General features: G+C 46.4%; 1 protein-coding gene across 1 annotated transcript in view; it reads right to left on the reverse strand.

Moving 5' to 3' along the window:
* Positions 1 to 9,410: 9,410 nt before the first annotated feature.
* Positions 9,411 to 27,452, reverse strand: part of FBXO7 (F-box protein 7) — a 161,178-nt gene continuing 143,136 nt past the window's right edge. Inside the window, exon 10 of the mRNA XM_086953013.1 lies at positions 9,411 to 10,825. Within this exon, the coding sequence (XP_086809139.1) occupies positions 10,451 to 10,825 (375 nt within the window). The 3' untranslated portion in view covers positions 9,411 to 10,450. The remainder of the gene's footprint in view (positions 10,826 to 27,452) is intronic.

A 27,452-nucleotide genomic window follows, 5' to 3' on the forward strand; every position in this document is an offset into this window, starting at 1 on the left:
GCTGTATTAATGCCCTACGGGGGTCCATGGACTTCTGGTCGACCTTGCCGTTATCCCTGGCTGGCAGGATCTCCCTGCTCAAAATGGTGGCCCTGCCCAGGCTTTTGTATTATTTTAGGACACTCCCGGTGTGGGTCCCGAGCTCTATTTTTATACGCCTGAGATCTCTGGTCATAGCGTTCTTATGGGGCACGGGGAGGAGGCGCATAGCGCTCGACACTCTGCTGCGCCCCAAGGATGAAGGAGGAATGGCGGTGCCGGATTTTGAAGGGTATTACCTGGCTGCGCAGCTGCAGATTTTTACGCAGGAGGTGGCGAGAGTGTATAGAGGCCCTGAGGCCGCGAGAGTAGAAGGCACCCCGCGGCATGTTCTGGCGTACATCACGCTACACCAGAAGCTCCAGATGGGAGATTTGACGGTTGAGGAGCAGACGTTCCGACTCTGCTGGGACCTGGCCCGTAAGCGGGCGGGAGTCCGCCTTATGTATGCCCCTGAAATTCCGCTGGGTATGGTCACGGCCCTCCCGCATGGAGGTGACTGGTCGCGCTTGCTAGGTTGGGAGGAGGCGGGGATACAAATGTTGGGTGATCTATATGAGGATGGGGTATTGCTGCTGTTTCAGGATTTGCAGGAGCGCTTCGACCTGCCGAGGGGCGACTACTTGTTGCATGCAGCGGTCACGGGAGCTATGCAAGCCCACTGGGGGGAAGGATTGCAGGAGCCGGGCACCTCCATGGCCTGTCAATACACGATGATGGCTGCGGGGACCTTCAAGGCTGTCACTTGCTTGTACTCTAGGATGCAGCGGGAGGCCTTGCAACCATTGACGGCCCTGAAGGCCAAGTGGGAGCTGGACCTTCAAGTGGAAATACCCGACACGACCTGGGGTCAGTTACTGAGGGGAGCACGGAAGAGCTCGAGAAATGCTAGATTTCAACTAATCCACTTCTATGTCATCCACAGGGCATACCTCACACCGGGGAAAATACAACAGTATTTTGGGGTAGACAACGCTGCTTGCCCCAGATGTAATACAGTCGGGGCGGACCTGAGTCACATGCTATGGGATTGCCCCTCTCTGGGAGACTACTGGCAGGAAGTTGGGCGGGCCCTTAACAGCGCGACGGACAGAGATATCCTGTACACAAAAGCGGTTGGCATCCTCCACTGGTTCCCACACACGCCTAGAAACAAGACTACTAGCAAATTTATAGACTTGGGACTTATTCTGGCCAAGCGGGAGATAACGAGGAACTGGAAGTCGAGAGTGGGGCCCACATATAAAAGGTGGTATGGGGAATGCCTGAGGTGGGCCGCATGTGAAAGTACCCTGAGATACCAGGTGGCCTGGAGGATGAATGACGAGAAGGCGCTGGAGAGGGCGACTGCATGGGAAATGATGGTGCAGGCGCTCCGTGATATGGATGCTGAGGAGCTGGAGGGCGAGGGTGAGCTGGATGGGGCAGACCCTGTCACTATACAGGAGAGCACACCTTAGCGAATGTCTATTCCTCCTACAACACTCTTACACTGCTGATTCAGTGCAGAGCGACCACGGGGGGGGGATGGGAAGGAAGCTAGAATTGGCGGGCTGTTGGGGTACCGAAATAAGGGGAGGGGGAGGGGTGAAAATCACAAAAGCAACCCGGCAATACTTGACTACTGCTACTGTCAGACAATGTAAGACGATACGAGAGGCACTCATGGACAAGGCCACCCGCACCAGAGGAAAGGGTGGGCCTCCTGGTTAAAGTCGGACTGGATACTACTGTTCTTGTAAACTGTGAATTTATATTGCTGATTATCTTGTCTGTACAATGATATTGGTGCTGCAATAAAAATGATGTTAAAAAAAAAAAAAAAATGGAACAAAATACCAAGGTAAGGGAAAGTGGAGGTGTTTTCCAGGGGAATATCATTTATGAAAATTCTTTTCATTTGCTTCCTGGTTCGTGTACCACAGCACAATTGAAGGCAATGAATTCGAACATCAGGGGGTTAAATGGAAGCATTCCGGTTTTTCCAATTGTAAAACCAAAAATGTCATATATGTCATCCGGTGTCCTTGCCCTAAGATTTACATTGGGAAAACAAACCAGCAAGTCAATCTCCGCATCAGCCAGCACAGGTCCAGGATTAGAAAAAAGTTCTCACGGCTCCCATGGTTGAACACTTCATTGATAAATCTCATACAGAACTGGAATTCAAATGGTCAGTACTGTTTACAATTGGTACAGCGCAGCGCCCGGCTGATATCGACAAGGTGCTACTTCAAAAGGAAGCATACCTGATTCTCAAATTTAATAGCACTGACAGGTCTCAACAGCATGTCTGAATTATCAAGAATCTGACTGACGTTTCCGACAATAACCTATTTCTGAATAGTCTTTTGCCCCTCCCCCGCCTTGCGTCGACCTTTTGTTCACATACAAAAAGGTGGACCCTCTCTTGTTCTAGTCACAATGAGCCCCAAAACAATGGCCCCCCCTTTCCTTGCCTTCTCATTGGGTGTGATTAACAACTTTGATAAACCCCTCCCCCCTCCCCCCCCCCCCAATAAGCGCAAATTGGATTTCTTTTACTCAGCGCGCTTAGCATTCGATTTGGGACTACATATCCCAAAATTCAATGGGACGCTGATCGTTCTTTATTTAAATCTATCCAAGATGGCCCCACGTAACGCCAGGCATTCGTTAGAAGCCTCGCATTGTGAACATCAACTGTCCTAGGACAGGTAAGAAACAGCTCCCTTACTGGGCTTGTATGCATCTAAATCCGACCGCTCTCAGTCCTGGAATTCATTTCCCCCCTTGTTCCCTTTCACAGCGCGCCTCGCATACGGAGCTCAATGCAAGTACTCCGTTTATGATTCCTGGGCCGCCACGACACACGCCGCCAACCCAGGTAGGCTTCTGTCCACCCAGATTCAATTGTTCACATAAGTGTTGGCAACTCGGAGCCTATGTGACATTCACTTTAATTTTGTAGGTAGGAGAATTTCTTCGAAAACCATTTTAGATGGGAAACCCTTCTTTCTCCTTCGAACAAAAGACGCAAGGTATGGGGCTCTTTTTCAAAACAATGTGACATTTTTTAGTGAGGTTTATATGACGATACTAGCCTCTGTTTTCGTCCGACAGGACCCAAAGACAAACAACCTCGACCTCCACCCTCTAAGAGGCGCCGGACGGTGCACATCGAGGTAGGCTTCCATTCACAATATCCTCCCCCCTTTTTGGAAAATGAGAATGTATTTTTATGAAATTCTTAAAACAACACATGCTTTATCCATTTTAGAATTAAACCTTTGAGGTGCCGCCCCCTGTCCATCGATCAGTTCTCAGGAGCCTGATAATTACAGGTACCCCCTTTTTCACAACCTCATGAATTATATTGATTCATGTGAGTCTTGGCTTTCAATATTGTTCCATTCTTTTTTTACACAGACAACTCACAAAGCCCTGATGAGGGTTCGAACACGTTTGACTCGAACCTGAAACGCGTCGGCACTTTGCAAGAGCGCATTAAAACATTAAATGTGCCTATGCTAATGAACATTGTAGAAGCTCTTGCTCTTTCACTTCGCTTTGGTTGTCTCAAAACAGGAATTTATGTGTAACCATGAATTACTAAATGTGTAATATTTTTGTTCTGTGTATTTATGTTTTTCATGAATTGTCGTTGTTCATAATTGTTTGCATTTGTATAATCACTGTGTTGATTGTGTGGGTTTATCTTTTTCTTGTTCTTAAAAATAATTTTCCCAAAAAAATATAAAAACTATGAGTAGTGGGTATAAATAAAAGTACCTTTACATGTGTCATTGAGTTACACTTGTATTATCTTTTTGAATCATTGTTCATTCTATGAGGTGTGGGCAGTCTCTATTTCTCCTCTTTTTACAAAGTGGACAATTAAAATCACCCCCCCAAAAAATTATTACTTCCCCTTCACTTTTGTCTATTTCATGTTGTATATCCTCACTCAGCATCTTTAAAGTGGTTAGTATTTCATTTTTCGGGATATTATTATAAAAATTTATGACAATAAAATTAGTTCCCTTCCTACTATGTATCATTACTACCGGATAGTAGCTGGACTTTGACGAGAAGCGTACCTGCTCATACTTGAGCTGGTTTGAGAGGTACATAATTAGCCCACCCTTTGCTCTCCCATGTGCGCCCCCCACTGCCGGAGTAAAGAAACTTCTATAACCATTTATATGCACTGGGTCAATTGACCAAGTTTCTTGCAAGGCCAGAATATCAAGACCATTTATAATACTTTCCCAAGAGGGGTTTTTAATTTTCTGCCTCAAACCTGCCACGTTCCAAAACAAAAGAGTGCAGGATTTCCTATTCTCAGACACTGCATACTCACACAAGGACGCATTACCCGAATCCTTTGTACGTGTCGGGGAACTAACTTCCCCACATTTTTCCCCCTTCTTTTGTTCAAGGTTACTATTGATCTTATAGCCTTCCTCATTGTTGGGGCCATTGGTCTCTACAGGGGTAATTTTAATTAGGTTAATGTCTACATTACCCTCCCACAGCCTTTGATCTTCTAAATTCCCCTTAATTTTATTAGGATTCTCCTGTATTCCTAGGGTATTATTGGGAGGAGTATCCTTTTTGCGTCAATCCACGAATTCAAGGTCCGAATGTAAGTCAAACCGATTGTGGTTTGGTATGTTATAGGCAGTTAATGATTTACCTCTGTTACCCAGTAGATAAGTATTTTCATAGTTCGGACCTGGAATTGGAGGATGAGTGGGCCTGGGGTAGAAGTCAATAAATCTCTGTGGTTGGGGGAAGAACGATTGATTACGTCCATAATGTTCAAATCCTGACCTTTTTACGGGATGCCTTCCTAATGGACATTCTTTTAAATAAGGTGCTAGTGTCTGCGGATAAAAGTAACTAAGGTAATGTGTGGAGATGGAATCACTGCCTCTCGCATCATACCAGTCCCCAATATGCCTCACAGCTCTCTGATCTTTAAAATTTACAATGATTACGTCCCCCTTCCTGTCTTTTGGTCGTGAACTAACCCAAATTGCGCGCCTAACATTTAAAATTTCTCCATTAATGTGGGTAAACACAACCAATATACAACTTTATTCCTTAAGGCTCAATGGTTTTCCTTGATACCTAAAGGAAGCTCAGGGACTCCTGCCATAATGATAGCATAAGGGGCAGCTTCTGGCGGTAGGTCTACTCTTCTGTGTAATTGACGATTTATGTTATGCAAGTCCTTCGTCCCATTATCCTTGTCAACCTTACTTTGTGGGAGTTCTACTTTTTTCCCCGCATTCGTTTTGTCCCCCCTTTGATCGCCTTCCATGCATTCTGCTGGTACTATAGGTGCATATTATAAAGAACAGTGGTCCCTATATCGAGTATACAGCAAGCAATGAACATACACTTAATAGGTCGTATGTCTTCTGTCCGTCCGGACAGGATTTTATTTTTTAGGTGAAAAAAATAATTTTTTGTTGGGGTTTTCTTAAAAATGTCAAGCGGGCACAGCCGTGACCTTCAACATATACAGGACAACAACAAAAGGAAGTGGAAAAAGCAAGAAATCTGTCTGTACACTTGCATATCAGTGGAACAGACTTTGAATGTTTGTAATAAACCACACCATTGCATATATCAGTGTTACATACAGAATTTGCATATGGGGTTAAGGGTCGACGTTTCGATGCCTTTCCTAAAATATATTTGTAAACAAAACGGAGTTTGGTCCTGGGACAGAGGGGCAGCTGGACCTAATATAAACTGGAAAAGTGAATATGCTAGCCCTCAAACCACTTTTTCTCACAATTTTTGTGAATACAAACAGACAAAAATATTTTGTTTGTATGGGTGAATTTATTTGACCCTTTTCATAAGTTTTCAGTCTTTTTATAGAAGCATTTTTTCATAGGTGAGAAAAGGCACTAAAATACTAACATTTACAATATTTACAGCTCACATGCATACAACTTTCATACCACTATGACAACTGACATATACACAAATAATCCACAAAATCTATACATACTATATATACAAGCTTCTTTTGAGAAAGAATATCAATTAAACAACCACAAATAATTATTCTTTGTGGAGAATCAAATTATTATGACGCCCAAACAGGGTCGAACAACAAAAAAGGCAACAAGGAAATAAATTTCAGATTCAACAGTTGGTTCAAATTAGTGAATCAATAACATAAGAATGTTAAACCAGGGATGCCTATTTTGCTGTTATTTGCCAACGCGTTTCGAATCTGAGTCAAAGCTCAGATTCTCCTCAGGGCTCTTTAAATGTAGATTCTGGAAAAGAGAGAGGAAGCTTGCTTTAGCCACTATTCATCAAACCAAAACGGTTTCCTTTTTCAGCACATTAGAGACTCTCTTAAAGAACTGGTCGATGGTTCCAGTCACCACCCCATTAGAAGTGGCAAGCGTGATATTATGATTTTTTCCCGCCCGTGAGGACATATTTAGTAGCAGTCTCGCTCTCCCCCGCTCAATGGCAACACTCAGTTACTTCAAGGTTCGGCGGCGTCGGGAGAGCGGGTTCTCAAGCACGGAGCAAGAACAACAAGAAAGAATCCCTTTGGTAGGCTCAGCAATGAACAGTGACCACTATTCCTTTGGGTTCCTTAGGGGCCCAACAAGTCAGTATAATAGTCAAAATGCAATGTACTCACATAACAGGTCCATGTAAGGGGGGTGGCCCGTCCCGTCCTTGCAAGTGCTTGAACGGGCTTAAAACAGCCCGCCCTTGGCCCGGGCTTTGCCCGGAGTCCCGCGAAGCGGGGCCGAGCGCTGTTTAAAGGCGCCTCCTGGCGCTTGCGTTGCGTGTCAGAGCTGCGCCGCCGCAGAGGCAGCCGGGAGTTGTAGTCCCGGGGCGGCGGCGCTATCCCAGCAGGTTCTGACTCCTGGCGATGGCGGCAACACTAGAGGGCTTCCTCGTCTCGCCCCTCAGCTCAGGTAACTGAATTTTTCGTACGGTTTAAAAAAAAGATTACTCATTACTTGTCGGTGATCTTCAATAATGCTGAAAACAAGCAAAAGTACATTATGTGGGGGCAAGAGAGAGAGAGCCGTAAACTGCACAAACTTGAAGACATAAGCCATGTGCGATGTGAGGGGGCTGGGCAAGCATGCCCGCAATCACGAGCAGATGGTTCTGTTTATGACCTACGGAGCGCGTGAAGTGGCTGCTGGCAAATGGACTCAAAGCGGCCGGTCGCTTTTATGTTCTTGGCTTGTTTTGCTTGGTGGGGGAGCGGATTTCTGTGCACGCGCTTTTTTTCACATGAACTGCATGGAATCCGCAGTGTTCAAGCGAGTTTGTTTCCCCTGCAATAGGTTCGAGCTATTAATCCCTGCGGGATATAATAGTCGAGACCTAAAAAGGAGGACAAAAAGTATAAGGTACGGCGGCACGAGGCCGCAAAAACCCCAACAACGGAGCAGCTTGACCGTTAATAAAATATTCACAAATTTTGAAGAGCAACTCATAATGCGCGGTGCAGACTCATTATATACATATCTGTTACTTGTGGTGGCTCTACGACGGGAATGGGCACGACCAGCGTTTCCTAAATGTGTTAGGGGAGCTACAAGAAGAGCAGCAGCCCCCTTTACTTTGTTGTCCTCAAAATAATCATCCTATGTTTCCAAGGCCCTGGAGCACATGGCCCCAGGAGACTTTTGAGCACCTGCTTTAGAGTGCAGAGGCCTCTAGCAGTTGTTTCTATGGCTTAAATATTATGATGATAAAGACTCAAGTACGTTTGTGGTTGCTCTGAACTCAAATGCTTTACTGATAATTTTACTGCTGTACTCTCCAATAGTTTTGCCTAAAATGAATGTGTTAGATTATGTTTATTGGTCCTCATTCATGTTAATGGTAAATCATGAAATGTGGCTGTTTTATTTATGTTTTGGGCCTTTGTCAAAACTATTAGACCTGCCTTGTGTATTAAAGTCACACCATGAGAAAGTAAGTAGGCCTGTCTTTTGTATATTGAGAAGGTGACCCCTTGACAAAGCCACTAGGCCTGCCTTATAAATAATGACACCCCTTTATAGTATAATGCTACATCTGTTATAGGTGCTTCTCGAGATGGGTTTCACCGTCTCATCTGCTTCGTGATTTCCACATCCATATTAAAAATTAATTCAGAGGAACGTTTGGTCAGCCCTCTTCACCCACTGAGTTGGTTAAGTGTCATTCACAATTGGCTCCTGACAAGTGCAGCATACCCAAGCATGAGGCAATGGATCAGCACATTTCAGCTACTGGCTCTCTGAATTGAGAGCGACACCCACCAAAACATAGTCCACTTCAGCACCAGCTCGTAGGCCAATCTCCGATTTTATTTCTTGATTATATTTATTTTTACTTATTTTTGTTCTTTTCTAAATTTTTTAAAACTTTTTTTGCAAACATATGAACACCACAATTAGAAAAAAGCAATTATATTTGTATTACGTGAACACATTTAATACCTATTGTACAAGTTTAAACAAAAATACACTTGTTGCCAATGCTTGCCCTAAGTTCATACCTTGCATGGCAGCCCACGATAACCTGCCGTGATTCCACCATCTACGAAACGAAACTGCTCCATAATAAGAACACAGTGCCATTTCTGACTGAAAAATGGACAAGCAAGAGGTAAAAATACTATTGGGTGTCAAATCCACATCTGGTTGTAGATGGAGTGTTACCATGGTTAAATGGGGTCAAAAATTGAAATCTTCGTAGTGAAAGACATGACAAGGAGTTTGCTGCGCCTCTAAAGCACTGATACAGCAGTCACAACCCAACTCTGTTCATCAATTCTTTAACTTCAACCTAGGATTGCTTCAGTATCTTTAGAATTGTGCAAGGCAGAATCCAAATTACTAATAAACGAAGAATAAATCCTTTTATTTTAGCGAAGTCAGCATTACTGAGAAGGGGTTACCTTGATGGGCCACAAAGGCCTCACGGCCTGTAAAAAAACGTACAGCTCCTGCAGTCGCTATTCCTGAAAAGCCAACAAGGATTTTAAACCACAGTAATGTTATTGGGATCCAAGATATCAATTATGGGATGAGGTTTATTAGACACAGGATCTCTGTTGTCTGGAAAAATGTTTTAATTACAGATATAAGTATACCTCTTTAACATCTTTTAAGGTTTTGGAAACCATAATTTAAAGAAAGCGGATATTCAGACCTCTGAGGCCCATAGGCAGGCCTGGGTGACTGCAATGCATTTCACAGCAGTTTCTCACACAAAAAAACCAAAAAACAGATAGCAACAGCAAAGGAAGTCAAGTAATACAAGTATTGTCACAAACTGAATGATAATAGGCAGTTACAGCTTTTCTACTTAACTAATAAGTTTATTGCAACTTATGTCATTAATTCAAATTTTATTGTCGCAAATTACAAATAAATTCATTCTGCTATTTCAACTAATCGCACACTGCATCAACTCTTTCAAATTCTGCATTCATGCCCTCACTGATTATCCCAGTTCTGTGTCTGTGAAAACTCGCAGATGAAGAAACAAACATGAAGATTTATTGTAAGAATCATTGCTATTTCATCCATTTCTGGATGTGAGAGTATTAGGTGTAAAAAAGTTCTGAGATACACACAGGTAACCAAGCAGAAGAGGAAAAAAACACAAATTAAGATTATAAATCAGCGTGATTTAATAAAAGGGTCACTGAAACAGTGCTGAGAATAACCCAAAGCATTATGAAGTGAGGCTGGGGGTATGCCGCCCTTTGTAACAGCAAGGAGTACAATTAGTACAGGCCATGCAGCCCTTTCTTCTCTTAGAAAGGGGAGGTGTTCTCGTCTGTATATAGATGGCGAAGAGCTTAATCTTTGTAGGCAGATCAGAAAGTGGGCACAGGCCAGCCACTGGTGATCTCCAGTGCCAGTGGCACGATGGAGTCCAAGGCTACTGGAAATCAAATGGCCTATTTTCTTTCTTTGCCTTTCCTTTCCTGAAAAAGCAGGAGCTAACATAAGCTGCTGATTTCACTGTGAATGCAGCCACTATCTGCTGAGGGTATCGCCCATCAATTGGGGAACTGCTAACTTGAGATCCAATAATCAACAACTGAGCATTATTACACAATGCTGGTCCCCCTACTTAAATTCCAGCAGGGCAGAGATCACACAGGCGAGAGGAAGGTGTGGTTATTTTCTTTAAGTCATTTTACGACTTCTATGCTCCCCTCAACCTGAAGTTGCAACCACACAACCGGTTTGCTAAAGCGCTCCTGCCCACCTAACATTTGATCCACAGACTGCGGTGAAAGGAAATTCACTCACATTAAAAAGTGCTTGAACCACCAGTGGAAACAGGCTTTTCTGTGCAAACAGTATGTCCTAGCATGGTGAGGTCAGCGCTGGCTCAGAACATGAGTGGTATAGCGAGGTCAAATGAAAGCCCGGCGGATGTCTGAGGGTCTGCCTCTGCTAGAACGAGGACCAGCGCGCCCTGGCAACATAAGATTTGCATCTTGTAGTGAGCCGATGGGATTAAAATTCGGCCTGAAGGGAAGGAACCGGCCTGAAGCTTGGCCCATGCTTGGTAGCAGAGAATTGATGGGATCATCAACATATGGAATAATGAGTCTCTGATCATACTCTCCACCGATGATACCTGGCGGGTACAAGGGTCGAGGTGCAAAGGGGTCCGGGTAAAAAGGGCTGGGATGCAAGGGAAGAGGGTGTGGGGGGGGAGGAGGCTGGAAAAACATGTGCCGCCACCTCAGAGCTTCTTTCTTCTGTTTGTACTTCTTCCAGTAGATCTGCAGAGCACAGAGAGGAGGGTGAAATGTTAGCATTACTAGTAAATTATGCACCATAGAATCTCCTGTGCTCGTTAATGTATATAACTACTTAAAATGCTGAACAATTTTTGACATCAATATTCAAAAATTGCCTCCCTGTTGACATGCATGCCATGCTAAGTACTGAAATATAAATAATCCTCAAATTTGTTGCATGGCAGTCGATGCAAAAATTGCTATCTAGATACACACAAAAATATCTTCGTATCAATGAATGAAATATCCTAAAGACGAAACAGAGCAATAACGGACGGACAGGCATATGGATGGATGGATGATGCCAGACTACTTTACGATAAAGGCAATCACCTTATTAGGTTTAAATACTCTTGAAGAAAACAGATTCTAAATTGCTAAATGAAAGTTTAGTTTACCATTACCAAACATATAATAGAGCATAATTTTGAATGTTTCACTAGTCAACAATTTCTGCAAAATATAAAATAAATCTAGAGTCCTGACTCGATGAGTGATTGTCTGAATTAATTTTTAAACATATAGTTTCCATACTGTGAGTAGTCATGTAATCACTTGTTATGAAAATCGAATTTATCCAGTTTTGGGAGATGCATTAATAACAAATGGGAAATTCCTAAAATCTGAAGATGGTGTCTGTGGTACGGATACCATATAGGGGAGGACATGAGGCCTAAGGGCCAGAGCATCCATTTTTGGAACTGGGGGACAAGGTGTAAATCCCAGCCCTAGATCAACACTGATTTCTCTTAGATCCCTCAGTCTCTCTGTCCATTAAAATAAGTGACCTTGTGTAATGTATTATGGTGCTCATGTAAAGTGCTCTAATGCACTTGGGCCTAGCTTGTGCTATATAAATACAAATAAAAGATATATATATATATATATATATATATATATATATATATATATATATATATATATATATATATATATATATATATATATATATATATATATATATATATATGGCACACTGTGGGTTGAGACATTTTTTTATACTTATTTTTATTCGTTTTACAAAAACACGAATATTTATCAGTCAAGGCTTATCATGGACATTGCATTCTTATTTGAACAAAAAGTCAAAAAACATCCCCCTTCCACTCCCTGGTACAGGCTCAAGCTATCATTTGCGTACATGATCCGTATTTATCACTCTTGCAGGCTCAGTGATACCGATCCATGCAGGTACAGTTAGCATATAAGCAACACATACATGAATTATATTGTCTTACCTAGTACAGTGTCTACATCGTCTGACAACACTTACAGTCCTGGAATATACATTCTGTCACTATTCTTGTAATTCTTTGTTAACGAACTCTTCCAACCTTGCATTCCAGTCCAGTGAGATTGCGATCTTCCGCAACCCTTTTTGTTCTTCTCTTTGCAGTTCTGCTCCCTCTGCTCTTCCCCATCACACCACCTCATTATACCAGTCTAACAATCTGGGAGGCCTGGTAGCCTTCCATCTCATGTTTACAATCCTTTTTGCCAATATCAGTGCTAGATTTGCAAATCTACTAGTGGGATCTCCCTTTTTTGAGGGGGGACCTAAACCTAATATGCAACAGCCAAGTGACCGAATATTCCCAGTCGGTGCCACACTATCCACCAGTTCTTGCACAGTCGACCAATAGTGCAGTAATCTCGGACAGTCCCACAACATGTGTAATAAACCAGCATTTGGGGAATGGCAACGGGGACAGTCTCCTGATACCTCTGAGAACATTCTACTGAGCTTGTGGAATGTCAAATGTGCATGGTGCACAATCATGAGCTGGATACATTTAAACTTCGGGTTCCTAGAAATTTTGCATGGGTGTTCTAACACCATCTCCCATTCCTTATCTGTGAGTGTGCGGCATCCGCATCCCATCTATCACGAGTCAACTCCAGTGAAACAGACGTGCATGCGGATACCCCGGTATAGCCACTTTGTTAGGGGACTTCCGTTACCCATCAAATATTGCATATGTGTTAGTGCATGGGCCTGCGGTTCATCCCATCCAGGGGCCCAAACCGTTTTGACATAGTGCGAGATGTGTGCATGCAGCAGAAACAATCTGTCACCCCCAACTCCTGCACAAATGTGTCACGGTTCATCAATGCGCCATCTGTGGAAATAAAAAAAAAGAAAATCTATTGTGGACACTCCGGCCTCTGCCCAAATCTCTCTATGTCTAAGTGTCACCCTTCCCGATGTTAGGGGAAAGCCCAACAGGGGTATATTTGGGGCGTATGGCGCCAATATTTTAGTATAATGCGTGGCCTTCTTCCAGTATTGTAGAGCTGTCCGCAAGAGTGGGGACGTCGATGTCGGGATTTTGCGGCCTGGTAATACATGCAGTTCCCCACGTTCCCAAGTTTGGGGGGTCATGGATATTTCTCTCAGGTTACGGCCAGTTATCCAGTATGCCAGCCACTGTAATTAGCCTGCATAGCAATAAGCTCTGTCGGGGACTCCCATTCCCCCTTTCTTCGTGGCCAGTTGCAGCTTAGCGAGCCCTATGCGCCTACGTCCAAAGCCCCATATTAACTCAACCAGTCCAGTACTCTGAATGTTTGCAGCAGAATCATAATGGGCAAATTAATGAAATAATATGACAGTCTGGTAGCATCACCATTTTGGCTATGGCCACCTGCCCGGCTACCAGTAACGGTAAGGAAGTCCAGAACCATATTTGCCGTCCAAGTGATGTTTTAGAATGAGTTAAATTACCATCTAAAATATCCTCCACATCTCGATATATCTGAATACCCACTTATTTAAAAGTGACCGATGCAGTCTGGAACTTCCAACCACCAAATTGAATTGGTTCAGTCCTGGCTAAGTCATTAAAAAAAAAAAGGCGTAAGACTTATTCTCATTTATTGTTAGTCCCGAGAGTTTTTGAAACACCGAAAAAAGCTCAGGCATAGGATCACAGACCTCGTCCATATTTGCAATAAATAAAATAAGACCCCCGGCGTATGCCGAAACCACATGCATCTCCCCATCTACATATATACCCTTGTGTCGCGCTATTACACGTAACTTTTGCAGTAAAGGTTCCAACGCTAGGATAAATAATATGGGTGAGAGCCGACAACCCTGTCTAGTACCCCTCGCTACCTGGTATTGGCTTGAGATATGTGTCCCCGTGCGGGCCCTTACTGTCGGATTTGTACATAAAAGCCTCACCCAGTTCATATACTCTGGTGGGATCCCGAATCTAGGCAATGCTGTCAACATATTATCCCAGTATAAAATAGAAATAGGTCAACCTCAGCACTCTAATATAACTGTAATATAAATTCTTATAGATGTATGTCCTATTCAAAGTATCAGCAAGGCCTTGACTTTGTTCTAGCTTTAACAATTTATCACAAAGATTTTACAATTTTCTTTAAAACACAGTAGCGAAATGATTGAGAATAGACAATTCGATGTTACAATCCTCCTTTTTGAGCGTTGGACCGGCAGCCGACATGTTTCGTTTCATTGAAACTTTTTCAAGGCTTTATCCATAGTCATGCATGTGCAAGTACAGTCAATATATAGAAAAGTCCACGTCTTAGGTACATAGGTCGTCTTGTCCTTAGAGATTCTCTCTATGGGTTGTAATCATCTGTAAAGGCGGAAGGCCGCGTCAAATGTTCTTTGCTCCTATTTGGTACAAATCCGCACTGGTCTGTTTGTATCAATCCGGGGGAATATTGCAATAGCCTTGCTGCTAGTAGTTTACTTAAAATCTTGTAATCTGTATTAAAGAGCGATAGGGTCTATAACTCGCCATATCTCTGCTGTCTCTTCCCGGTTTCAGCAAGGAAATCACCTTGGCCTGCACAGTAGCGAGAGGGAGTGAGTTATCCTCTAGCGCTACCCGATACTATTCTAGCAGTCGGGGGATCAACAACTCAGAATACAGTGCATAAAATTCCATGAGCAAGCTGTCACTACCTGGTGATTTGTTACGGGGGAGGGCATTAATCGCCGTTTTAATTTCCATTCGTGTAATGGACCTCTTTAAGTCTTCCACTTGGTCATCGCTTAGCGTAGGGAGCTGCAACCCCTCAAAGAACGCCTCATATTCCCTGTCCTCTACCCGATCCGGGGATGTATATAATCGCTCGTAATACTGCAGAAAAGCAGCATTAATTTCCATCTGTGTAGGTTTCACCCCATCACCCGGGACATCTATTTCCAGAATGGGGGACACTGGCGGAGCATCTTTAATAATCCTAGCAAGCAAGGGGCCCGCTCTATCCGCAATCCCATGTTGTTTATGTGTATATAATCTATAGTCTAGAACGCAGAGTTCTTCCAATAATTCTGCGTGTGCTATTTGCAGCTCTTGTAACTGTTTTGCTCGTTGAATTTGTTCGCGCTTACCGTTCCAGTTTGCCCAGCATATCCTCTATATCCATAAGCCTGCCAAGTATTGCTGTACGCACACCCACTTTTGTACTAATCGCCACTCCCATAATTACCATTTTAAAAGTGTCCCATTCAATCTGCCGAGTGTATGATCTGAATACGTTTTGCCCAAGTGTGTGATTTCCATAACAGTGTAATAGCTTCTGTGAACAAAATATCCTGTCTATACGAGTGTGGATGCTATGTGGTGCGGAGAAGAAGTATTCTTCGTCTACTTGATGTTTCTCCCTCCAAATATCTCCCACTCCCCAACCTAGTGCCCATGCCTGTAGCGCTTCTGTTTGCTTCCTACACCCCGCACCTTGCAGGGGAGGGTGCGATCTGTCCAATTCTAGGTTCAGCACTGCATTGAAATCACCTCCTAGAATCCATGGGTAACCTTCCCATCCCACCAGAACAGTACTAAGAATTGCCAGAAATGTTTCCTGTTCCACGTTCGGGGCATAGATACTCCCTACAACTAGGTGTTCTCCATCCAGCAAGCTATGCAACAGTACATATCTCCAATTCAAGTCTGTATTTTGTTCTATAAGTTTGAAAGGGGTGCCATTCCTGAACCATACCGCCACCATCCTGGCGAAGGCAGAATAAGAAGTAGAAAACAGCTGCCCCCTCCATTTCCTAAGGAGCTTATCGGCTTCTGCCTGTATTAAATGTGTTTCTTGTAGAAAGACTATCTGTGTCTTCCTACGGTTTAATTGTGCCAAGATTCTATGTCTTTTGTGTATCGACCCCATACCTATTACATTCCAGGACATATATTTATATCCTCTAGGTTGCACCATCAGGTTGCCAAACATACAAACTGAACATCACATAATTTCCCACAGACAGAGCGCCCATTCTAGCGCATGTAGCTGAGCCCATAAACCCCGTTTAACTTTCCAATACTGGGTTCCACTATATAACAAAAGAGAACCAAACCAACAAAACAAACTCAAGAAGAACTTCATGTTTCAGTAACTAAATGCAGTTGCCTGAGGGGTAGTGGCCACCAATCGTTTCATAGCCTCTGCCATGCAATACACAAGAATTCCGCAACCGTGGAGCCCCCACCTCACCCAATTTTGTGCGTCGAACATCATTACAGACAACTCAACCAGGCAACCCAGCAGTGTTACTAACTAAACACATCATTGGCATGTACAGCAAACATTGTAGACAAATAGATACTCATCTGACAGTTCACGACAGCAGCAGGATACAGGTATGTCCATCATTGACAGTCTGTGGGTGACTAGAGGAAACAGTGCCAAACTAGATTCAGAGTCAGATTGTGCATTCACATCTTCCGAAGAGTCCACAGTTTCCGTCACTGATTGTGCATCAAGGGCTGCTAGTGCTATTGCTGTCAGGATCGCATCCTTTTGGCTGTCCGTGATCTGTTCTGTCGATGGGTGTCCTCCTCAATCAGTGCAATGCTGGTTTCCCTTGTCAGGTCTTTCTCTACTCATCCGTTGCAATTTTGGCTGCTGTTGACAAATGGATTGCGAGGAGTGTTGAGAACCCAGTGGTGACATAGTAATTTATAGCCAGTCCGCTGATTCCTCCGGGCTATCAAAGAACAGGGCTTTTTGATCATGGATAACTTTGAGGCGAGCCGGGAACAGTAGGGCGTGTTTCAGATGGTGCAGTCGGAGTTCCTTTTTGAGATCTTGGAACGTGGCCCTCGCTCTTTGTACTGCCAAAGTGAAATTGTTTTGTTCTCAAATGTTATCAGGGCCTTCTCGCGTGCTGCACGTAAAATTGTGTCCCTATCTTTATAATTTAATATTCGCGCTATTATTGGCCGAGGTGGTACCCCTGGAAGAGATGGCCTGGGTGGAACTTTGAGCGCACTTGACACTAAAATACTCAGTGAGCCCCATGGTGGTTACCTGTTCACGCAGCCATTGCTCGATAAATTGTGTTGGATGGGCCCCTTCACTGCTCTCCGGTATTCCCAAAATACGCACATTATTGCGCCTCGAGCGTCCTTCTGCGTCGTCCATCCTGTCCTGCAGACCTTTCAATCGGCATTGTAGTTGTTCTATTTGGGAGGAGTGTGTTATCTGCTGGGGTATAAGATCATCAAGTGCCAGCCTGTTATTTTTGGCTTTGTCCACCAGTTTTGAGTGGGTCAGCCTTCAATAGAGTAAAACTAGTAGTGTGCTGATGACATTTCCATAACGGCCCTGGAGTCTCTTATTTCTCGTAATATTAAGTCCAGCTTGCCCTCAGCACTGGTGGGTTCCGTGGGCGGAATCACTTCAGAGTCCTGATGACGCATCTGCGTTGTCCGGTACTGTTCCTAATGGGCCGTCAGGGGGTAGGGGTTCCGATTGTTGGTCCTGGGATGCCCGATACTCTCCAAGGGGGCCAGAAACAATACGTGGCTCAATTCTCACCCCCATGCACCACCGGTAGGTTGTTAGCAGATAGTCCACACTAGGTACACGGGGTTGTCTCTTGTGTCCTGTAGCGTCTCAATATCTAGCCCCAAGTGCTGACAACATAGCAAAGCGCTTCTTTATCTTACCATTTGGCCTCAGTCTCTAGTGGCACAGTTTACTTCTACCACACTCACGATACTTGCACACTACTCGCATGTAGGGCGCAAACAGGGACACCCAGTCCTGTACCTCTCCACGCTACCATGTGTCCCTGGGCCGGTAGTTTCACAGAGAAAGATAGGGTAACAACTGCAGAAAGAAGTATCTGGGCATCCGATGGTATGTGCCTGGGGGCATGGAACCTGCCAGACTGTCTACGTGGATCCTAATTCTTCACTGGTGTTCTTTGTCTAGCCCAGTGAGGCAAGCCCTGGCATGTTAACCATAGCACCCCAATAAGACGCCATGCTACACCTCCTGATGTCGCCCTAGGCCTTGCACACTCCCAAAGCCTCTTCATACAGCTCACCTTCGGCAATCATGGACTTCACTGCGCCGCCATGCACAGCCACAAGTTTGTCCCTTCCCTCGCAGCACACCTCAATATCAGGATGGCCCGGTTTCCTGTAGATTGCACTCAGGGACAGGATGCTCAGCTGTACTTAGCCTATTATACTGCCATGCAAATAGATAAAGGCAGCCCAGATCCAAGCCGCACTTGCGTTCCCTCTGCCTTCTTTGCCAATCCGGAGCTGACTACCTCCGTGCGGCCGCCATTTTGTGCTGGGTCCCGGTCGTGCGCAGCTCCTGTAAATATATGCACTTCGGGAATCCCCCCTGGCTCACCACAACAACGATCCAAAAGGAGTGAAGACAACCGCACTCTCTGCGCATGAGCAGCACTGGTGACTCCGGCCGCAGGGTCCTCGCCACACTTCCACGGCACGTCACAGTCTCCCCGTTAGCGCGAACTCAGCCGCACACAACGCCTGCTCGTCCAGGGAGACAGCAAGCCTCAAACCGCCCGATTGCCTGTTCCCAGCAGTCTGTAGACCCTTCGATATATGAAACGCCAGGGAGGAAGGATCGGTAAGCCTATGTTATGCAAATAAATGCCCCGGTGTCAGGTTGGGTTACGGAGCTCTCTCAGTCTTCGTCCCCCATGCTTGGCGGTTGGCCACGTCCCCCTTGAGTCAACATCATGAGTCTTTCCAGCTATGCCCCCAGTCAGGATCAAATCGTTTCTTACCTGTCGGTGTAGTTTTGCAGCTTGAAGAGCTTTCTGGATTCACTATGCTGTGCATTATTCCGTGGTCTAGTGGTTGGGTCTGGAATCGTAGTCCTTTCTTTTTTTTTCTTTTTTTCGTAGCCCAGGTGGGCGCAACGTCCCACCTTTTGGTGTACTTCCTGTGACGTAGGCACGCTTCCTGCGGAAGCTCCCACCTTTGGGCGCCATCTTCTGATTTGTGTTTTTGTGTTCTGTTTGTGAATCCTTTGCCAATGTTTTCTATTTCTTCTTCATGTAAGTGATTTTTTTTCGCTTTGTCCTTTAAGGTGTCTGTTCTCTATTGACCTTGCGTTACCACCTTCTTCTCCTGCCTCATCTTTCTGGCGGAGGTGGGTGGGTTCGCTAGTGAATCCAGAAAGATCTTCAAGCTGCAAAACTACACCGACAGGTAAGATACTATTCATTTTGCAGAGTGAATCTTTCTGGATTCGCTATGCTGTGCATAGACTTTGTAGCGGTTTGTTATGTTTGTGGCGGCTGGGTGGAAGATGAGCGTTGGTCGTTGAATATATGTTGAAGCACCTTCTGTCCTACTTGTGCTTCCTTGTTCATTTGTATATCCACACAGTAGTGCTTAGTGAACATGTGCATTGAAGCCCATGTTGCCGCCAGGCATATGTCTTGGATGGGTGTGTTAGCCAGGAAGGCTATTGCCCTTCTTCCTGGTAGAGTGGGCTCGTGCCCCTTCTGCTAGTTCTTGGCCTGCCTGTTTGTGGCAGAATTGTATAGTTTGTACGATCCCTCGTGCGATGGTTCCCTTTGTTACTGGTTTACCCAGGAAACTGTTTGCGAAGGACACAAAGAACTGCTTTGTTTTCCTGTGCTCTTTAGTTCTTTCGATGTAATGCTTTACCACTCTTCTAGCGTCCAGAGTGTGCAACGCCCTCTCTGCACTTGTGGATGGTTTCTGAAAGAAGCTTGGTATTTGTACTGTCTAGTTCATGTGGAACCTCAACCACCTTTGGCATAAAGTGTGGGTCAGTTCTCATTACCACCCTATCATTGTGTATTTGAATGTAGGGTTCTTGCAGTGTTAGCGCTTGTAGTTCGCTTACCCTGTGCAGCGAGGTGATTGCCACCAGGAAGGCTGTCTTCATTGCCAGCATTTGTAGGGAGGCCTTATGGATGGCTTCAAAGGGCGCTTTCATGAGGTCTGTTAGGACTAAATGAAGGTTCCATGCTGGTGGCGGCATCCTCTTAGGTGGTGCGATCCTTTTTGCCCCTTCCAGGAATCTCTTTACTATTTGTGATGTAAAGTAGCTCTTTCCTGTCTCTCCTCTTGTGTAGGCTACTATCACTGCTAGGTGTACTCTTAGCGAGGATGAACTTAGTTTTGCCTTCAGCAGGTGCGTGAGATATCTTAGCACCGTTGATTCCCTTGCCATCTTCTTGTGTAGTTTCTTCTTTTTGCACCATTGTGTGAACCTCTTTCATTTAGCCACATAGCACCTTCGTGTGCTAGGCCTCCTTGCCTCACGTAACACCCGCAAGGTGCTCGCAGGTAACCTTAAGTGTGCAAATTCTATGCCTTCAGGAGCCATGACGCTATGCTGAGACTCTCTGGCTCTGGGTGTAGTACTTCTCCGTTTTGCATGGAGAGTAAGTCTTTACTTTTCCCAAACTTGTGGGGTGGTCCCTGTGCCATTTCCATTATCTGTGAGTACCAGGTCTGCCTGGCCCACTGAGGTGCCACCAAGATCAGTGTCATGTTGCTGGTTCAGCACTTGTTGAGTAACCTGTGTATCAGTGGTATCGGGGGAAAAGCGTAGGCAAATGTTTTCAACCACCTTATCTATAGGGCATTCCTCTGGTTGCCTGGATGCGAAGTATCAGCATTTTGCATTCTGGTGCGTTGCAAATAGGTCTATTGTCCGAGTGCCCCACCTCCTGAATAGCTTTTGCGTTTCCTGTGCATTGAGCTCCCACTCGTGGGATGCTGAAGTCTGTCTGCTGAGCCAGTCTGCTTCCACATTGTCCTTCCCTGGTAGGTGTATGGCTAGCAGATCTATTTTGAGTGGGATGGCCCATCTCCATATTTCTTGCACTAGGTTGGACATTGTGACTGATTGTGTTCCGTCTTGTTTGTTGATGTAGAACATCGTTTTTGTGTTGTCGGTTTGTATCAACATTCTCTGGAACTAGGAAATAGTTTGAGTACACTCCCTTATTCCTTTCTCTGAATGGAACTGGTTCCATGGCCTCCTTTCGGAGAAGTTCTTGTGATAACTCTAGAAGTAGCGCCAGTTCTTTTCCTGAATGCGCCTTCCTTTTTTTTTTCTATTTGGTGGTTTCTTTTCCAGTTCTATGCAGTATCTGAACTCTATGATGTTGAGTATCCATTTGTCTGTAGTTATCTTCTTCCACTCCTGGAAGAAGTGTCTTAGCCTGCCTCCTACTGGTGTTACATGGTCGTCGCTGTTTGATCTGTGCAACTCCCTCGTGTTGGCCTTGTTGTGCTTCAACCTCGGAGGGGTCGTGTAGGTGGGCACGCTTCGCGTGACTGAGTCACTTTGAGGTGGTTTGTTGTCCCCCTCTTCTCGTTTGCCCTCGTCCATTCGCCCTCCCACGAAAGAACTGGCCCGAGGCTGGTATTGCCAGGTTTGCTTTTGCTGCCCCTGCTGGGATTGATTGTCGCCCAGGTGTGCCTGCTGGAATGTCTGGTGTGACGTTCCCGGCTGGTTTCCTTCCCTTTCATTTTGGTGTCTGTGTCGAGGTACCCCTTCTCATCCCTCTGAATAGTAAGGCCCCCATGGACCTTGCAGTTTCATTTTCTTTCTTGAGCTGGGTGAGTTTCTCATCCACCGGTGCTCCGAACAGTGTCTCTCCATTGAAGGCAGTGCTCAGGATGTTGTTTTGCACTTCTGGCTTGAAGCCTGAGATCCTAATCCAGGTCTGCCTTCTTTCTGCGATTTCCATCTTCATAAGTCTGTTGGATGTGTTAGCCCCATCCAAGGCCGTTTTCAGGCAAGCATTTGCTATATTTTTTCCCTCCTCCACCAGGTGTGATACCCTTTTCTGGTATTCCTCGGGAATGTGCTTGAGCAGTTGCTCCATCTCGTCCCAATGCTGGTACTGGTGTCTGTTCAGCAGGGCATTGGAGTTCGCCATGCGCCAGTGTACTGCTGCATTTCTCTCTATTTTTCTCCTCCCAGTTAGGTCCATTCTCCTACTTTCCTTGTCTGGTGGTGGCCCGGACGTTGTTGGAACGTTTGCCCCATTCCTGGCACTTGCCGCAATAATGGAGCCCGCTGTGATGGATCCCTGAATGTAGGGAGGATCCTGAGAGGAGTGTTTGTACTATTTCTCCGTCCTAGGTGTGACAAACCTGCAGGTCGCTGGGGTCTTAGAACGCCTCCCTCCCTTGGTCCATGATACTCGGGAGCATGGGGAGGAACCGACTCTTTGTTTGAGTGGGGAGCAGGGTCTCTAAAACGAAACATGCCTTGGCTTTTCCTCCTCCAGTTTGACTCCACAGGCAGCTGCCGCGTTCTTGATGACCTTATTATAGGCCCCAATGTCATCTGGTGGCGAAGGCCTCGAAGGATAAGTCTCCACGGGCTCTTCCGGGTTTTCGGAGTCGAGGTCCTGCCAATCCAGGTCCTGCGTCATCGAGGATGCAGAGCCGAAAGTCGTTCGCTGGTCATCGTCGCCTTCTTCTTCTCCGTCCTGACGCTTTCAGAAGCGGTCGCTCCCTTCGCCCCAGCTCCTGCCTGGTATCGTTGACTGCGCTATTGCTCTACTTTGTACTCGCATTACTGCTGCCTCTTTCACAGCATAGTGCTGTATTGCGAGTGCCACTGTAATATATTGTAGACATTTCTAAACGCTTCTGGGGTAATTTAATCACAGCGTTTTATTTAGCGCTCTCACAGCTGTAACGCGATTTGTACTCCTTGGTTGATGTTGCATTGCTTGATTTACAGTTGATTACTGGCACTCTAGCTTTATACATTGAATCAAGCATTGTCGAGTGTCTGTGCCCCAGCCTACCTCCAGTTTCGTTTTTCTTGCGCTGCTGCCATTGTAGTTGTTGTTGGTGGTGCCTCAGAGCCCGTCCCCCACAGCCCGCCCCGCCTCCCAGCTGACCCTCCCTCGCCCCTCCCCCTCCACTATCCATATATGACAGATGCATTTGCGCGCACCATTCACGCGCAGCGAGCACGCCCCATGCGCGCCGAAGGTGCGCCAAAAGTAAGCCCGTCTACGCCCTTCCGCGCCTGGACCGCGCCCAGCGCCAGACCCCCGCAAATCAAACTCCGGCCGCATTAATTACGACGCAGCCACCCTCCTAGCCCTTAACCCTGGACGCACATCCCAATGCTACGAAGCTGCCCCGGGACGCACTCACGGGCCCGTCACCTGCCACTCCTGCAAATATACCAGCGTCAAGACCCTTACCACATCCACTAACACCAAACACAGCTCCGACTCCAACCACCTGAAATGCATCCTGCTGAATACCCGCTCGGTCCACAGACACGCCACCGAACTTTGGGATCTACTCGACGCCATATCACCAGACGTCGCCTTCCTCACTGAAACATGGATGAATGCATCATCAACACCCGACATCGCCATAGCCATCCCGGACAATTACAAGATCATCCGAAAAGACCGTTCCATTCAAACTGGAGGAGGCATCGCCATCGTCCATAAAAACACCATCAAAATCACGACCAGCTCTGACAATAACCTTACCACCGCCGAACACCTCCACTTCCAGATCCACACGGACCCCAGAACCACACTCAGAGGCACCGTCCTCTACAGGCCTCCAGGAACACTTAAACAATTCACCGAGGACATCACTGACTTCATCAGTCCTCATGCCCTCGCCTCCGAGAACTACATTCTACTAGGAGACCTCAACTTCCACCTAGAAAAGAAAAACAACAGCAACACCACCACCCTTCTGGACAACCTGACCAATCTCGGACTCAAACAACTTGTTGATACCCCCACCCATGTAGCCGGGCACACGCTAGACCCAATCTTCACTTCCAGCAAACACATCTCCTTCGATCGCACCACAGCTCTCCACTGGACGGACCACAGCTGTGTTCACTTCAGCTACAAAACCACCTCGACCCACAACCCCCCACTACCTATTCCCCGAAGAAAATGGAATAAAATCACCACCGACCAACTCATCACATCGCTCAACCAAAAACCACCGCCCTCTCATCGGACCCAAACCAAGCTGCCATCAAACTCAAACAATGGATCACTCACAGCGCCGACGAATTAGCACCCTTGAAAAACCATCATACCAAACAAGACAGCAAAAAGGCCCCCTGGTTCAACGATGACCTTAAGAAATCCAAGAAACTATGCCGTACTCTCGAGAAAACATGAAGAAAAAACCCAACCGCCGACAACATGACCACCTTCAAGACAGCCACCCGCAAACACCACCAGCTGATCCGATCCACCAGGAAATCAGCACTCAAAAATCGACTCAACAACAATGCCCATAACAGCAAGGAACTATTCAACATCGTCAAAGAATTCACCAACCCCACCGCAGCCTCAAACGACATCACTCCCTCCCAAGACCTCTGCGATTCGCGATCCTCCTTCTACAACAAAATTGCAGACATACACAACAGCTTCGAAAACAGTTCCAACGAACAATCCTCTCCACCCCCCTCAGAACCTAAGCCGCCCTCTAACAATCTCAGCGCCTGGAACCCAATCACCACCGAAGACACCATCCGCCTAATGAATTCCATCCACTCTGGCTCGCCAACCGACCCATGTCCCCACCACATCTTCAACAAAGCAGACTCCATCATCGCACCCCATCTCCGTGATGTTATCAACTGCTCCTTCAACTCTGCTACCTTCCCAGAAAGCTGGAAACATGCCGAAGTCAGCGCCCTCCTAAAGAAACCCACAGCAGACCCCCTCTGAACTCAAAAACTACCGCCCAATATCCCTCCTCCCTTTCCCGGCAAAAGTCATCGAGAAAGCCGCCAATAGCCAACTCGCCGCCTTCCTCGAATCCAACAACTCCCTCGATCCCTCACAGAATGGCTTTCGAGCCAAACACAGCACCGAAACCGCCCTCATCGCAGCCACAGACGATATCCGAACACTACTGGACAACGGAGAAACAGTGGCCCTCATTCTACTCGACCTCTCCGCCGCCTTCGACACAGTCTGTCATAGCACCCTCATACAGCGCCTCAACAACAGCGGAATACAAGGAAAAGCACTGGACTGGATCATCTCGTTCCTCGCCGGAAGAACCCAGAGAGTAAGACTTCCGCCATTCAAATCAGAAGCTACCGAAGTCATCTCCGATGTACCACAAGGATCATCACTCAGTCCCACCCTCTTCAACATTTACATGACTCCACTCGCATCCATCGCGCGTCATCACAACCTTAACATCATCTCCTACGCTGACGACACCCAGCTGATCCTTTCCCTCACCAAAGACCCTAACTCCGCCAAAACCAACCTTCACGAAGGCATGAAAGAAGTAGCCGAATGGATGAAATACAGCCGCCTAAAACTTAACTCAGACAAAACGGAGGTACTCATCCTAGGATCATCCTCCTCTGCCTGGGACGACTCATGGTGGCCTTCAGCTCTAGGCACAGCACCCATACCCACAGATCACGCACGCAACCTGGTCTTCATCCTAGATTCCTCACTCTCGATGACCAGACAAGTCAACGCCGTCTCATCCTCCTGCTTCAACGTACTTCGTATGCTCAAAAAAATCTTCCATTGGATCCCCTCCGAGACAAGAAAGACTGTCACCCACGCACTAGCCACGAGTCGACTGGACTACGGAAACACCCTCTACGCCGGAATTACAGCCAAATTACAGAAAAAACTCCAACGCATCCAAAACGCATCAGCGAGACTCATCTTGGACATCCCTCGCCAAAACCACATTACCGGCCACCTGAAAGACCTCCACTGGCTCCCCGTCAACAAGAGAATAACATTCCGTTTCCTCACACACGCACACAAGGCCCTCTACAAACTAGGGCCCGAATGCCTTAACTCTTGACTGTCCTTCTACACACCCACCCGCCAAATAAGATCCTCCAATCAAGGACTCGCCGCAGTTCCGAGTATCCAAAGATCCACCATGGGAGGTCGATCCTTCTCCTACTTGGCGGCCAAGACCTGGAACTCACTCCCCACCCACCTCCGCCTCACACAGAACCACATATCCTTCGGAAAATAACTTAAAACCTGGCTATTCGATAAATAATGAACCCATCCCCAAGCGCCTTGAGACCCTCTGGATGAGTAGTGCGCTATATAAATTCTTGAACTCGAACTATAGTATAGTCCCTCTTCCTCTAGGTGTTCCTGAGGCTCTGGAGTTTTCGGCAGCCCTTCGGCGTCGAATTCCTCTTCTATCTCGACGATCGTCGTCGGAGGTTTCGACAAAATTGTGAACCTCTTCATTTTTTCGTCGAACTCTCTTCCTTAGCAGGATGTTCTCCATTTCGGCCTCAAACCTTCTCTTTTTCCTCTCCATCTCGGCGGCATGCTCGGCGTGGAGCGTTTCAGCCGATCTCTTCGATTTAGTCGTCGACTTCGAAGCAACCTTCGGGTCCTTCTCCTTCGAAGTCGCGCGTTCCTTTTCGGGGACGTGCTTCGACAACCTTGGCTTTTCGCCGGCCTTCGCCGCCTGGGAGTCCTTTTCGAAGGATCTGCTGGGCTGTTTGTCCTTGGATGCAGCTGCGGCCGTCGAGGTTTTCGGCGCCAGTGCTCCCTTCGAGGACTTCGACTCTGTTTTTTGAGAGTCCTGATCGGGCTTTCGAGAGTCTGTCGGGGGTTTAGGGGTCGACGTCTCTCCTGCCTCTTTAGATGCCTTCTTATCGGTCTCTATGACCGTGTAGTCATCTGGTCCCTTGGCGATGTTGTCCACTTCGTCGCTGGAGAGGCCCAGGTCCCTAAGCGACGGAGGTTGGCCTTTGCCTTGCATGGTGTAGTTGGCTCTCCTTTGTCTCTCTCTAACCCTAAGTGTCTTCGGGGGGGAAGGCGGAGCAGGCGTTGCAATCCTTACTCCCGTGGTCGACCGGTAAGAAGAGGTTGTTGACCAGGTGCTGGTCTTTCTGCGCGTATTTGTGGTGGCAGTTACGGCAGAATTTAAAGGGTGTTTTGTCCATTCCTGCGCTCAAGGGGGCCCCCTGTGTGCGCATTCTCGGTTGGACGTCGAAGATCTCGAAGTTCTCCTCCTTCTTCGTCTTCCCGGCTTGGTGATCTTGTTCCTAAGTATCTTCTCCAATCTTTTCTGTGAAAATTACGCCCTTTTCTTCTTTTCTCCAAAAACTCTGGAGCCTCTCGGTGACGATCCAGACCCAACGGCGGAAAAAAGAATCTGAAGATGGCGCCCAAAGGTGGGAGCTTCAGCAGGAAGCGTGCCGACATCACAGGAAGTACACCAAAAGGTGGGATGTTGACGCCCACCTGGGCTACGAAAAAAAAAAAAAGAAAGAAAAGACTACAATTCCGGACCAAACCACTAGACAGCAGAATAATGCACAGCATAGT

This window comes from Lissotriton vulgaris, chromosome 1_2, assembly GCF_964263255.1.
Source record: "Lissotriton vulgaris chromosome 1_2, aLisVul1.2, whole genome shotgun sequence".
In the NCBI taxonomy this organism is placed as follows: Eukaryota; Metazoa; Chordata; class Amphibia; order Caudata; family Salamandridae; genus Lissotriton; species Lissotriton vulgaris.